The 16,191-nt window shown below is 37.0% G+C and overlaps 1 protein-coding gene across 1 annotated transcript in view; it reads left to right on the top strand.

The window, feature by feature from the left end:
* The window catches only part of SH2D4B (SH2 domain containing 4B), a 65,127-nt gene that overhangs the window by 18,353 nt on the left and 30,583 nt on the right, over window positions 1–16,191 (top strand). The window contains 2 exon segments of the mRNA XM_009073797.1: window positions 5,884–6,028; window positions 14,954–15,143. Coding sequence (XP_009072045.1) covers window positions 5,884–6,028; window positions 14,954–15,143 — 335 coding nt within the window.

Below are 16,191 nucleotides of genomic sequence, written 5' to 3'. Positions count from 1 at the left end.
TTTCCCAAAGACAGCATATTTAGAATTTGGGAAATGAAAACAGCTTCTTGCTGGGGTTTGGCACCCAGTTCATTCTGAGAATGCCTCAGTTGGGTTATTTGAATGGCAATTACAATAATTCAGTAACACTTAATTTTGGTTGGGTTTTTTTTGGTGTGTGACCACAGTCCAGAAATGCATTCTTTTCTATGCAGTTGTCTCTTGAACAATATTGGAAGAGAGGGAGCTGTTAGCTTCAGTTGGGAATTGGATCTTCAGGTTTTTCTATCCTACTTATGAGGAATTGTGATATTATTATTAAAGAAAAACCTTTTCTCTGATGATGTCAGTAATGATTGCACTGCAGAAGCCAATGTCTTTATTCTGGATTGATAGTAAAAACTAGCAAATCTCCAGTATTTTCCATGGGCAAATAGGGAAATCTGAGCCACTAATGAGGATAGTTTACATGTTAAGAATTCAAGCTGTGAAGAGTCCCTAAAATCCAGAGACAAACTTTTAGAATATGGTCACTAGATCTATGGCAAATTAATTGAACAGAGTCTGCTCCAGCTTGTGCAGTAAATGTCAGATCTCTCCCAGTCAGGAACAGTCAGTCTATAGGTTTGTTTTCTAGGTCATCAAAAAGAGGATCTTTGTGAACTGAGTATGTTGTTTACTCCCTGTATGAGACACATGTGAATAGCATGTCCTGGGGCATATCCATGTCTGAAACTTAGCTCCTTCTGCATAAAGTGTAACTGCATTTTGTACATTTGTCTCTCTGCAAATGCATGCACAGTAAAGTAATGCAAACACTGTGTTCGTTTTGAGACACTAGCAGTAGAGAAGAAAATAATGCTTCTGCAAACAGTTTCTTTTCTGATGCCAGCAAGAGCATTTTCTCAGAAAAAGGCTGGGAAGGAGCTGGATGTATTTCTGCTATTACTCACAGCTCTATTGGAAAATGTCAGGTGGGTTTGCACAGAGTTCACATGTCTGAACTCTGCCTGCTGTGCCAGCCTTGCTGAGAGCAAGCTATCCTGCAGCTGGGGACCCTGGGATTTCCAGATTTTCAGAGGAGGGAGTACTGAAGGCTCTCAGCTCTGCAGCAGGTAACCCTGGGATTTCCAGATTTTCAGAGGAAGGAGTACTAAAGGCTCTCAGCTCTGCAGCAGGTGGCCTGAATGCCTACCCTGGCACAGGGGTGACTGCTGGGTGGGCTCAGGAGATTCATCACAGCTGGAGTGCAGCTGGCTGGCTGCAGCTCTCAGGGCTGCCAGATGCTTCCTACCAGCCTGAAGCATTGAGGGAATCCCAGACATCCTTTGCTTCAGTGAGGACTGTTGTAACAAATACATCTTGTGGGTTTGGCCCTGAGCAGGATGCTGGTCATTCACCTGCCCTGCATCCCACCAGACTCCCCAGAGAGACCCCAAGCACCATGGCAGCCACAAGCCCAGTTTTATTGTAAATAAAAATAAAAAAATCCACTGTTGTATTTTGGCTTTTTCTCAGTGTGTCTTTTAAACTTTTCTGCAGCAAAAACTAAATGCTGACCTAGACTCTTTTCATCTGTCTTGGACTGAAACATTAGAACCTAACCATGGCTAATATCAAATATTATTTAGAGCTAACTGTAGTAAAGCTATCAAATACAGTGAGGCACACATAGGCAGTAACAAGTTTGTGGCAAATGTTCAACTGCCAGTGGATAGATAAGATCATTTAGGATGTTCAAATCCTTCAGTGCAGTTAAAGCTGGAGAGTATTGCTGCTGCCTGTTGAATTGCCAGTGTGATTTGTTGTGGCAGGTTGGGGTATTTCTTGGCAATTTGCAGCTCTGTACTGAATTGTCACCTTCCTAATTATTCTGGAAGATCTGAAAGGGACACAGCACAGAGTACAGTCTGTACTGTCAGGCAGAAGTTCATGTTTGTACGTTATGATAGCTCTTCATTCTCAGCTCTGATGGGCAGAATTGGGTTCGTGGGGAGAAGCAGATAAATTGTTTGCTGTATTCTTTCATTGAAGTAAATATAGAAAGTTCAAATGTTGTTCATTTTAAATACAAACATATGCTTTTAAATCATACTTGACAAAAGGATGACTGTTCATTTCCTATGTCTTACTAGCAAGAGTTGTTCCTTCTCACACACCTTTAAGAACTTGTACAATATACTTGCACATACATCCATGTGCTAGTTTAATAAATAGAGATTTAAACATTTCTTTCCTTAAAAAGGAAAATGATATGAAAAAGTTTTGGTGAATTTAGAGTCAAGTGCCAGTGTTAAGTTTTTGTTATTATCTTTTCTTTGACTTAAATCTCCTCATTCTCAGTTAAAAGAAATAAAAATGAAAAGGCAGGATTATCTTTTCTTTGACTTAAATCTCCTCGTTCTCAGTTAAAGAAGTTAAAATGAAAAGGCAGGGTTTTCTTAGTAGGCATTGCTGCCTTCCATAAGAACTCAAACTCTACCTGAGTTCTAGTTTTTGGTGTTTTTTTGGTTTTGGTGTTTTTCTTCTCATAGACACTTTCATTGTTTTACTAGAAATGCTTCAACAATAGCTGAATTTAAAACCAAACCTAAACTTCTAATAAAATCGTGTGTGATTAAGGCAAACTGCTGTGAGATTGATTTCCCTGTCTTCCTCTATATTATTTTACCTTGTGTTTTGAGATGTGCAATAAAAAACATTTCCATAACCCAGGATTACCTCTGTGTCTGTCCATCTTCCTGAAAAGATAGCCTAGATGTATTGAACTTCTTTAGGTGGTGAAGCTAAGTGAATAAATATTCCTATCATAAGAATAAAGAATAGTTGATCTCATCCTTTTTCCAAGAAGGGAATTCAGCAATTTACTAGCAACTGAAATATGAATCCCTCATTCTATAGGGGTATTAAAAAAGAATTTATTTTTCCTGAGAAAGCTGCTCTTTTAAACCTGGGCTGACTAAAAGCATTGACTTTTCAAAAAAATTAACTGTCCACTCAACTCATGTTCTTTGGAATTGGGAGATAATAATGGGAGGATGATGTTAGAAATAATCACAGATACTAATATTAGAATTGACTGAAGAACAAGACTAGGCTTTTCTTTCTCAGAAATAGTAAGAGAAGCCTGATGTATTGTTCATCATGTGTGTTATGGAACTATTCTTTACTAAACAGGTACATCAGTATAAAGACTCAATACTTCAGGTCGTATGGATTTTTGTATTATCAAAAAGACAGATCCTCTGCTGGTGTACACTGGTGTAGCTCAGCTGTAGTAAATGGAGAAAAGTGGGTTTATGGTACTTAGGGAAATGAAAAACTGCTCCAGTTCTTTCAAAGGATGGAGATTTGCATTTGTTCCATTTTTCCACTCTGAAGATGGTGTTGCTTGTCCCTGTGAAATTGCTTCCTTCTTTTTAGACTTTTGGTTGTTCTTTCATTAGTGTCCTGTTATGTGAGTCATGAGCAGAAAAAACAAACAATCCCTATTCCTTCTACTACTCCTGGCCTTCTCTGAACTTTGTTGAGGGCTTCTAATGGTTGCAAACAGAAATATTTTTGCTTTGCAAAGCTGTCTGATGGAAAAATTTGCAGTTGTCTTCCTTTAATTCCAGATGTCTGGTTACCAACTGACAACTTCAGAACATCTAGAGAGAATGAAAGAAAATAAAGCCTTTCCTTCTAAATGGTGGACAAAAGACCTTTTTTGTTTCCCAGACACACATTCCAGACACCTATTTCACCAATGAAAAGTGTTTTATGAGTCCTTCTTAGGGACATTAAACAACAACCTTCTCTGGACATTCATAGCATTTGGGTTGCCTTTTGTATTTGTGCCCTGGCAGGTGTTAAGATAGGACACAAAACCTTCAAATGAGGAATTTTCCAATGTATTATCAATATACTTACCATAAAGAAGTGTTAATTAATACATAGTCTTACAGAATTAATATAGCTTTTTGGATAGATCCAGCCCCTTTCATCCTAAAATGATGCAGAATTATAACAAAAGTTCATCCATCCAATAGTGTGAACTTTGAGATGAATAGCATCTTCAAACACTGAAGAGAAGAACCTACATGTAAAAAAAAACCCCAAAGTATACAGGTTACTTTTTGCAGGATTATGAGCAACACCATGAAAGCTCAGTTTTGCATCTCCTGAACTCACAGACTGAGTTTAGAGAATAATGCAAGTCAGATTTTGGCCCCAGATTTTAACTCATATTTGTAGCACTTATTAAAATAGACCATGTTTTTGTCATACTGTGAATCCTGCTGTGATAAAAGGTTGTTTTCAAACTTGAAAAATATGCCCTCTCACAAAGTTCACAGTGCACAAATATAACAAAAAGGAAGGTAAATATGTCTGATTTTCCTCTGAAATAAAGTTCAATCCTATCTGATCACAATTTTCAGAATTTGCAGCATATGATATCTTAAGAAAAAAAAATCACCAGTACAAGGTCTGTAGCTAAGAAACATTTACTCAAATGTATCATCTCAGCTAACTGATGGAATGTCTTGGTGTATTTTTGAAAATTGTTTTCCAGTTTAAGGTAATCAGGGGGTTTGGGGTTTTTTTGCTTGTTTTTTTCCTGTGCCCAACTATTGCTGGTCCTATTGTAATGAAACAATAAAATCCCACCAAAAAGGAGGAAAATTATGCAAAAGCAAAAATCTTATGAAATCTGACCTCTGAGCTTTAATAAATAAAAGTTATTTAAGGAAGACAGAAGGATCTCCCCCAGACCTCCTAATGGAAAAAGCAAAGTTTCACCAGGTTTTATTGAACTGAATGCCAGCTGCTTCACCCTAGAATTTTCATAGTTTTAACATTTCAAAACAATTCACAATCTATTTTGGGCTTCCCTTACAGCTTAGGTTAGGTAACTAGGTTAGTAATTCAGAGTGATTTTACTCTGTGACTTATAACAGTATTCTTACCTGTAAGTTTGTTATTGAAAAGGGTATAGTGTTCATTCCATTATAAAATGAAAAAAAACCCTGTTCTTCTTTGTAATTCAAGTCATTTCGGTAATATGAATAACACTTCATGAAGTTCAATTTTGTTTTTTTGTGGGGGTTCAATTGAACAATGATTCAAATCTGCTTCTTTGCTATCTAAGGGATTTGGTAAAATTCACTAGAAAACAGATACAGATTCCTAGTTCTGTATTAATCAAGCTCCCATGTTATTGATAAGATGAGGGAAGCCAGCTATATAGGCAATCTTCATCAGATTTTATCCAAGGTCTTCTTGAAAGGTAACATTTTTGGTATATTACTTTTAGCTACGTTTTGCAAAGTGACTGGTGTATGCTGAAGGATCTGTCTTTTCTTTCAGAATGTAGCAATCTTGATTTTTCAGAAACATTATTCCCTGTGTTGGTTATGATGATGCCTGGGGACAGTTCCTAAACTAAGTGCTCCAGAAAATTAGTTACTGAATTCTACAGATTCTATAGATGATGTGTATAGTGCTTTTGAAGACAGAAGTATATTCAGTGGGAGTACATGTGGATTTGAAACAAATTTTGCTTATGGATTGTAGGATTTGGTGCCACGTGATAAAATGTTTTCTATATAGTTTTTAGGTCAGGGATACTTACATGTTCCTTTTTCCTGCGATATCTGTGCATCTCAAAACTTAGCCTCAGAAATTCCCAAGAGGTAGATTCCTGCGATATCTGTGCATCTCAAAACGTAGTCTCAGAAATTCCCAAGAGGTAGGAAACTTCAATTATGCCTCTTGTGATAAGTGAAATCCCAAAGTTAGAAGAGACAATGATTTGCCTAAGGTAACGTAGCTGCTCTGTGATAGGAAGCAACTGACGCAATGTTCCAACTTTTTGCACATACTTCCTCATTAATCACCTCTGGCTTACTTCATTTTGCCTAGAAAAGAGAAGAAGAGGAAAGACAAAAGGGTGAAGAACAAATCAGGCAACAGGAAGAAATCCGAGCGAAGGAGTTGTACCTGAGCCTCAAGCAAGCTCAGCAGCATAGTCAGCACAGCGACGATGACCAGGAGTGGGAAGAACAGTGTGAGTAAAACTACCTTCCCAGGATGAATGCATTTCTGAAAGCAAATAATGGGAGACTTGTAGAATGGAAAAGGTGTTGCCAAAAATCTCTTCTGCCTAGAGCAATACAAAATCCTGTATTATTTTGGTAGAAATTACCAACTTAACCTTACAAAAAGAAGTTTTCATATTTCTTTCTGAACTCCTGTCAATGCCTTATAGAAAATTTTTCATGTACAATAACTGAGATAATTTTTTTTTTCTGATGTACTTAATTAACGGTTTTGGCTTAGTAATAATAATTCTGGACACAGTTGTTTTGACAGCTTGTCCTCAGCTATCTCTGAAGAGGCAGTATCTGACTTCATCTTTATTTTAATTATTTTGATATGGTAATGGGGTAAAGCTATGATATCAGTGCTGAAACTCAATTTCAAAAGATTATAGTAGATTGTTGCTCTAGAAAAAATTCCTTATGATGATGGTGATCTCAGTATATGGATGTGCTGTTACTTTTTAGACAACCTGAAATTCTTTATGAATATTATAATTGTGATTAATTTAAATTGTTTTGTGATTTTAAAATTCCTATAAGGAACAGAACAACTCTATTACTACATATATGTATACAGTCATGCTGTAGATAAATACAGGTCTATGTTAAGATTAAATAAGTTTTAAGAGCTTATTGTGGATAAAGTATTTGTCTATCTGGAGTCTATTTTATAGCTGACTTTAGAAGCAGGAAATTTGTAATAAGAATTGTTTTTTCCATTTCTCACATCTATACTGATTTGATTACTCTGCCGAAAAAGGAAATGCAATGATTGGAAAGTTTTAGCTCATGTGGGATTATTGTAGTAATTATATATAACACAAAGGTTAATCAACTAATACTATAAATGAAGTTTTAGGGAGCTGATATGTGTGGCATGAAACACCTCATGGAGTAAAAAAAAATATTGCTGTAATGTTACGTATTTCCTGACAGAAATAATAAAAAAAATAAGTTTCAGAATATATAATGAGTTTATTTTGGTTTTAGTCATCATTTGAGGAGTTCCTGAGCACTAATTACTGAACTGCTATTACCTAGAATTGATCTGATAGTGAATCATTCTGAACAACATGAATTAAATCTATCTAAGATACGCTGGTGCCATTTTCCAATCTCATAACAGGCTATGTTCATTTTTGATCAATAACACCTCTGTATATTGTACTATCAATAAAGAGAAGGTAATTATTTTCTGAAGAATTTTGTGTACATGTTTATATGGAAAGAAAAAAATGTGACTTTCTGTATCTTGGGTATTTAAGAGCAGAATGAATTGGGGAAAAAGTGGCCCTTTATTTTTGTAGAAAATTAGCATCAGCTGGCAACCTAGCATAGAGGATGGTATTATATACTTTAGCATTTCTTTGATGGTATATAAAGAAAGAAAATACATTTGCAATCATGTTATTAAAAAAAAAAATAAATCCAGCCTATCTTTACACTGAGCTCGGCAATAAAACAAAATACAATAAACACTGCTAAAACCAGGTATCATTTTCTTCCTATTGCATTATGGAGGTAACTGAACAACAAAATTGTAGCTTCTGTTTTCTCAAGGAATGCTGTTTGTGCAGGGACAGACACCAGAAATGCAAGGGAGGAATTATGGAAGAAGGCAGAGAGAAAAACGGATAAGCTCTGAAAGGTTTAGACCATGATTTCTCTATTGGTCTTTCTGGTGTGTCAAAACACTTTTGACTGTATCACATGCTTATGGGTGTAGTCTGCCACCAGTACTTTTTTCTTGTGTAAGCTTTGGAGTGTTCTCTGTACTCTGAAGGAATTCTATCACCTTCAGCCTGTGTGTCTCAATACGTCCAGACCTGTCTGTTTGAGCAGCTGACTTGATTTCAGGCTACTGAGCCTGTTCACCAATAATAAAGCTGCTGTGGCAGAACAAAAGCTCAGCACCTTCTAGCTGGTGGCACCACAGTTGAGCTTTGCAGCTTACTGTTCTGTGCTGCCAGAGTTTATGCTGTTATCAGTAATTGATTTAGCATTACTAAACTGCAGACCAATGGCTAGAGTGTATCACATCCTTGCTTATCCTCTTACACTTATCTCAGTGTCTCAATTTATCCCAGCTGGTTTGAGGGCTTAGAACTGTGTTCCATTAGCAAATGGCTGTGACAACTGAAGATATGAAGATGTAATGTTTAGTACCTTATCTGAAACCATTTCCTGGCTAGTTTAGACTATGCCATCAGACCTTGCATTGAGCTTCCTTGGGAATATTAACATCTTCCACTTCCTTAACTTTACTGCAGAAGCCAGAATGTCCAGCAGACAGGCAGCAACAAATATTTGGAAGTGGGAACATCTGAAATTTCTAGGGAATTAATTAGTACCTCAGGTTCACCAGATTTTTCATTTTTTATATTAATTCCAGATTATATTTTTTTATGGTACAGGTTCACCAGATTTTTCATTTTTTATTTTAGTTCCAGATTATATTTTTTTTTATGGTGATCCTTCCACTTTGGCTGCAAGCATTCCTATGGGACACTGAGGAAATGTAGTGAAGTTAGGCAAAGCTTTCCACTAGTTATCTCTAAGCAATAAATAAATGCATGAATGCCTAAGAGAATTATAAGCAGATGTAATATTTACATCTTTTGCCTGTACACACCTGCAGTGGAAACCATACTGCCCATTAGGTACAAGGCCAGGCTCCTTTGGGTCTTACCTCCTTAAAGTCAGCACTTCATATTCAACAGGGCTGGGGTCAGTTCTGCAGAGGAACAGTAGTGCTAGAGCAGCTACTGTGGAGAGCAAATGCAGCAATGATACTGATGACACTACTAACTTATTTAGTAGATGGAATTTAGAATGTGATGAGGATTCATCTCTCCTCATCACATTATCCCTCAGCTGTTTATTGCCAAGGCAACAAACAAAGTGTTGCTAATATTAGTTTCTATTGTTTGGTTCAGTTTGTTTCTGCTGCTTGCCAAATAACAATAAAGGCCTATAGTACTGCTGTGTTAATTGAAATACATAATTTTTGTGCTTTTTAGAATAACAAATGACAACTGTAGAATAACTTTAGAAATCAGTACTAAAAGGGAAAAATGATGTTGTAAGAGCAATTACACACTTTGATTTCATATAATAGATATATATTGAGGTATTTTAGAGGGCAGTTTTGAGTTAATAAGTAAAGCAAGTCTATTGGCTGGCAAATGAGAAGATGAGTAGTGGAAAAAACTGATTCAGAATCTGCTGTTCAAAGCTCTCTGATCAAAGGCTGTACAATTTTGTAGGGTTCTTTAGTATTTAAGTGTGCCCTCTCTCTGGGAGAGCAGAAAAGGAATCTGCAAAACATAGCAGGAAAAACTGCAGCATGAATATTCATCTGATTGAATATTGCAAAAGGCATTCTGTTAGTACACTTACAAACCCCTGCAAACCACATCAAGAAGTTAAGAGCTCAGATACCATCTGACCAGCTTTACTCATCTCCAGACAAAAAATAGTCCCAGTAAAAATATAAACAGGGATAAGTAAGTGGAACTATTCTTATGCCTTTCCCCAAGCACCCACTTTTGGTCTATGTTGGAAGTAGGATACCAGGCTGAGTCATTATAGCTTCTTTTATATTGTTATATTTTTATATTCTTCTACAAATGTGCCTTTGAATTTATTTTTGTCTGACTTTTAAAGGAATTTGTTTGGTACTTATCTTCTGCAGAAATTCAAGTGAGTGAGTTTACTGGCAGGAACATTTGATAAAATACTGAATTTTAAAATGAGTAGTCCCCAGTTCAGCTGTGCATTAACTCAGCAAGTGCTTAACCTTAAGTATCTGCCCCCTGAACTTCAGTAGGTCTCAGAGTGTGTTGTTGAACAGGAAGGGGATTATTCAAATGCTTTCAGATAAGAAGATTGCTGAACTAGAGCCATATTGCAGAGTATTTTTAGGAAGTTATTTTCCAATTAGGAAAGGGAAGATTTGTTTGATTTGTATATGTACTCAGAAAATTTGAAGATTGAATTTTACCTATTAACGAGTCATTTTGAACTGCTTCCAAGAATTAACAGGGCAAAGCTAAAACAAAATAATTTAAAAATTACTATGTATATTCACAGCACATGTTGTTTTTCTGCTTTCACATATCTCTGACTGCCACTCACAGCTCTTCAAAAGCATGATATAAATTATAATGCCACTCACAGCTCTTCAAAAGCATGAGATAGATTATAGAATGTGGAGAGTTTCTAGTTTTTGGCAAATTTTGTGAACAAGTTCAGCTGCAGCACAGCATAAGTTAATACTCATATATATAAAAAGATTTGGTATTAGCACTTTGCCAGGACTGCTAATAGGGATTTCCCAATCCTAAGTGAAAATGTAGAAGGTAATCTTGCATTTTCACTCAAAAGGCAACTTAGATTAGCATAGATAAATAGCAATTCTCATAAACTGTTCAGGTAAAACAAGGCAAACTCAATCTGACACCTCTAGGATCATAAAAACTGTTGCTGTTCAGGTAAAACAAGGCAAACTCAATCCGACACCTCTAGGATCATAAAAACTGCTGCATACACCAGCTTTGTGATTTGTTCTTGGTTGCTAGAGTATGTTCACACTACAGGCCATGTAGATATGTCTAAGATGGCTTTAAACTATAAATTTCCAGTAATGATAACTGGATAATGATGACAGCACAGACCTGTCTTGGATATATTTGCCAGTTTTGCAAGAGGGTTTGGTAGCTCATTTTTGGCCTGCTCTACTGAGACTGAAATCATATTGGCACCTAACCTACATGAGCAGCTTGAGCATTTCTATATGAGCTACTGTGCTATCAGGGCAGAAGTGTGCTTCATTTTGTGAAGGAGGAGGTACATGTTCTTGGTATCACCAACACCTGGAGAGAAAACTGGTGTTGAAGTGCTCTTACAGGACCTGACAGAATTATAGATTTCCTGTGAGCTTGACAAATTCCTGATTTCCCCACCTTGTTACATTTCCTGTAATATAAAAGGAAGATGAAGAATATGTAAATTATTATTTGTAGTAATTATTGATGCTGCGTATATGGATTTGTGGTGATTCAGAGATTTTAAGGACAGAAGGCATCATTCAGGTATCTAATCTCCCTACTGAAAATATTGAATATTCAATTTAATGCTTTGCACAGAAGTCATGCCAGAAGTACATTTACTGTAAAAGGACAGCCAGTCCAGAAAAAGAATCCTACTGAAAATATTGAATATTCAATTTAGTGCTTTGCACAGAAGTCATGCCAGATGTACATTTACTGTAAAAGGACAACCAGTCCAGGAAAAGAATTTCTTCTTGTATAGGGCAGTACTAGAAGTCTTGACTACTTTCACTTTCTTAATGTGAGAAGAGCTATGATTTGTCTTGAAATACAAGTAATGCAGCATTTTTGCTTCTTCTATCTTAAAATATTTGTGCTAGACTTGATGCAGGCATAAAGTTCTTATTTCTAGTGAGATGGTTCAGATACAAAGACAGAAATATGTATATTCACTAAATTCTATTGCAAGAAAAACTGCTACAGAAATATGTCCAGATTTGCCTTCAGACTTTGAGTGGCTTCCTCAAGACAGATAACATTGCAGGAAGTGTCAGTATGGGAGGATGGTTCATGTGGTACACATCATCTTGTCTGGAGTGTAGTGAAAAAATTTTTTGCAGAATCCTGACTGCAATGGTTTTATTCACAATACTGTTTCCAGTCACCAAAACTGGTTAGTGATGCCAGTGACTTTGATTATTTACCTGCAAAGTCCCATGACCAGTCTGAGTTCTAAAAGAAACTTGGGATAATAACATAACAACAAACACAGGTCCATAGGGGAAAGAGACGGATGTTTCTGGGAGTAGCTATAAGCAATGGGATAGGGATAAAAACAGGACTCCAGTACTGAGAAAAAGTGGATTAAGAGACCCTATGCATACCTCTGATCAATTCAGATACTGAGGTATCTGAAGAATTCTGATAGAATTCTTCAGATACCTCAGTAGGGAAATTTCAATAAAAATTCTTCATCATATGAAAGAGATGACTGTATCTAAAAATCTATATGTATATGCAGTCTTCCCTATCCTGACATATATACAGACACATATACATGTGTGAGTATGTACATAAATGTAAACACACATATATACATGGATATGGAAGGCTGCATGTCATACATACTTTCAGAAGGCCTTCTGAATGTTGGTGTTTAACTTGATAACTCCCCATAGTTTTATGATAAGAAATACTAAACTGTGATAGTTTGGGAAAATGTAGTCCAGGTCACCAGCTTCTAAAGGTACAGATTTATTAGCTTGCAAAATACAGTAGCAATGTCTCTTGAAAAGAGTGTCTGTTACTGAGGAAAGTGAGGCATGAAGATACCTTGCCTTTTTCATTGCCAGACAGCCTGTACATCAGTAGAAAAGACTCACAGAAAGCTCCAGGCAGTCTGACCTCGATCCGTATATTGTGGTTGTGACAATGAGTGGTTTCTGAGTGCCTTGCCAAGTTGTGTTGCAGTATCTTCCTTGCTGTCTTTCCTCTTGTTGCAAACATCAAGTTCACGTTTAAAGTGACCATTACTGAGTGGCTTTACAAAGGATAAACCACAGAAATTTTGTTAACTAATATATTCGAGCCATTCAAGTAGTACAAAGGATAAACCACAGAAATTTTGTAACTAATATATTTGAGCTATTCAAGTAACATATTTAAATTACATTATCTGCCATTAAAAATAACTACTTGCAAGATGAATAGTGGTCTGTTACATTTGCTGTGCTGGACATTTGATTGTTACTGTGTTTAGCTAAAACTATAGGGTATGTAGTTAAGAGAAACTGAATTCCTGCCAGTTGTATACATGTGAAGTGTCTGTGACTCATTTATTATGCTGTCTTGATGAGCTTTTAGTACTGTATGTCTTTCTACTTATTATAATTATAGAATTCTAAACTTAAAGGTCTTTTCTCTTTTTCTCCTTTGTCCACTAGGATTTATTTAATTTCATTTGGCTTTGAGCAGTTTTCTTTCTTGATCCCATTAAGCCTGTTCATAATTTGCACAAATTCATTTATACTTCAGCTTTCTTTAAATCAGAGTGCAAACCAGAGGGATGCAAACAGCCTAATGAAATGCAACTGTCTGGCATTATATTGTGCATTCCCAGTCAGAAGTACAATCACAATGGAATAAGAAATAGTGTGAGCTGTTTATGAACTGGATATGATCTAAACCAGGATAGTCATGGCAGGATTGATAATTACTACTGGAGGCAAAAGCTAGCTTCTTTAATATTTGCTTCACTGGATGTTAAAGGTTTGTTTTGTACTGGAATAATTTGCCTGCCTGCAGTTATTTGTGACTCAAAAAAATCATCCAAATGGGGCTTGAGGCACTGATAGATAACAGATATTTGCAGTATAATTCTCGGGGTCTTTAAGTTATACCATTTTGAAGACAGCTTTGTTAGTACATTAGTTTTGAAATGAAGAAGCTGTAGTGAAAGATGCCTGACCTGCAGTGGCCAGAGCAGCAGTCTTATTTCAGGTTACAGGAATAGGTAACTCCCTGGTCAGTGCCATTGCTAGGTGTGTATTAACTCTTCCAGAACAGATTCTGGTTCTTTATATACAATTTCAGAGATTCAAGTGTGAGACAACCCCATCCATAGCATCAGCATGCCCTTTTCAGTGGCTATTATTTTATCCATTGTTACTTAAACCACTTTTTGACCACAATTTTCAGTTTGGAGACAACTGTGATTATAAGACTGTGACAAAGATGGTATATGCTTTTCAGAAAGAAGAGCAACACTGGCAACAAAAAGTGAGACCTACATGTTAGTTTTTATAATTGTATGTTTTGGGAGTAGCTCCTTCAATTCTAGTTATGTTCATAGTAGTAAGGAATTCTGTTAAAGACAGACTTAATTTTAATCAGTAATTAACATCCTTTCTTGAAACATAGGAATTGATGCTCTGCCAGTGGGAATGATGTCCTGAGGCAGAATTTCTCTTACTACAGCCAAAGCATGTGTCAGATGTAATCACAGTATGTATAGGCTCAGTTATTGTCAGAAGTGATCAGATCATTGATATCTTGAGTCTGGCAGGCTTCTTCTAGTGGTGGGCCTGTATTTGAAGCATCAAGGAAGTCATCCACTTAGCCATCTTTGGTAATGCATTGCAATTTATACATCTTTAAAATCACAGAATCTGTTAGTTTGGAAGGGACCACAGTAGGTCATCTGGTCCAACCTCCCTACTCAAACAGGGCCATCCTAGACCACATGGCTCAGGATTGCGTCTAGATGGTTCTTGAGTACCTTCAGTGGGGGAGAATCCATGACCTCTCTAGGTAATCTGTTCCAGTGAGCAGTCACTCACTCCAGTTCTTCCTCATATTCAGTTGGAACTTCCTGTGTGTCAGTTTTTGTCCATTACATCTCATTTTATTGGTTTCCACTAATAAGAAGAATCTGGTTCCATCCTCTTGGCACCTTCTGTTCATGTACTTGAATATATTAATGAGGTCTCTCTCAGTTGTCTCTTCTCAAGGCTGAGCAAGCCCAGCTCCCTCAGCCTTTCCTCATAAGTGAGGTGCTTCAGTCCCTTAATCATCTTTGTTGCCATTTGCTGGACCTGTTCCAGGAGCTCCATGTCCCTCTTGTACTGAGGAGCCCAGAACTGGACACAAACTCCAGGTGTGGTGTCATGAGGGCTGAGTAGAGGGGCAGGATCACTCAGCCCTCATGATGCCATACCTGGTGACCTAGAAATCAGGTCATGTAGGAATAAAGGTAGTGAGTTTTTCTGTAAGGGAAGGGGTAAATGCCTATTTGTATTTCTAAAGTCTCTCCTCCCCACCCTTCCCTTTCAATCCATCCAGTGCGCCGGTCCAAAGCTGCCGATGAGGAAAGAAGCCACAAAGCACGCCGGGCCCGGGATGAATACCGACGCCAGTCCTTGCGTGCCATCCAGAAGGGAAGAGTGGCTGGCCTGAGTAATTTGTTCCAGGGGACAAACCTGAACAATGATCAGGAGACAAAACTGAACAACAATAGTGCAAGTCCTTTGCTGTCTCTCTCTGCAGCATCCAGGTTGGTTTGTACAGGAGTGAGTTTGAAACAGTTTTCTGTTGAATTGCTCCCTCTCCAATCTGCACCATTTCAACAAGCTATTCTTCAGTTACTTGGAATTTTCAATATTCCTATTTCACTTTGACTAATAAAAGAATGTTTAAAGAAAAACCAAACCAGATTTAATGCAAACTAAATGCCATTTGTTTTTCAGACAGGTTTCTTAGAATTCAGAGAGAGAGATGAGTCCTTGAAATGTCAGTGTTAGATCACTACGTGAGGCTCCTCATTGTCTGTCCATGACTTGATTGTGAGGGTATGGAGAAAAATAAAAGTTCTTTTAAACAAATACTTTAATAGTGAATACACATCAATGCATGTAATTTGACTCTCACAACTGGCACTGGTATGGTAAAGCAAGGGCAGATGTGTATCTAAAATTGTATTTTGCTAGTGGCCTGGGAGGTCAAGGAGATGACACACACTATGTTGTTTTTTACCCCAACTGTAAGACAGGTTTTTTTGCCTCAAGGCAATGTGGGTTCAGTGTCATGTGTCTCAGTTTTTCAGTATTGCTCCTGTAGTTTTTACCTTGCCTTGCCTTTTCTTTTAAAAGCCACATGAAAATAGTGTTCTTGTATTTTTACATGAGATATCTCTCTCTTATAATTTCTATACAGCTATATAGAAAGCCATTTGTGTTTTTTCTACTGTCTTTCTTTCTTTGCTGAGTGCTCCCTTCATGATGAAGCTCTTTGGCATGCCTATTCACTTTTATCCTTTTGCCTACTGTTGGTTTTTTGTTTTCCTTTTGTGGTTGCCATTCTATCTTCCTGTCCCTATTGAACACAGTAGCTGTAAAGAAACTGACAGTAATTTTGAGATTTGGCCTAAGGCAGAAAAAATTATGAATGAGACAAGTTTTTCGAAACTAAACTGAATTAGAGATAAATCAGTTAAGAAACAAGAATGGACTGTAGAGCCTTGAAATTTAAAGGATTTCTTGTTTCTTTATAGAAAATATTAAAAACCAAGAAATAAGCAATGC

This window comes from Acanthisitta chloris, unplaced genomic scaffold (assembly GCF_000695815.1).
Source record: "Acanthisitta chloris isolate BGI_N310 unplaced genomic scaffold, ASM69581v1 scaffold924, whole genome shotgun sequence".
NCBI classification, from domain to species: domain Eukaryota; kingdom Metazoa; phylum Chordata; class Aves; order Passeriformes; family Acanthisittidae; genus Acanthisitta; species Acanthisitta chloris.
This window is presented reverse-complemented; position numbering and strand designations above follow the sequence as displayed.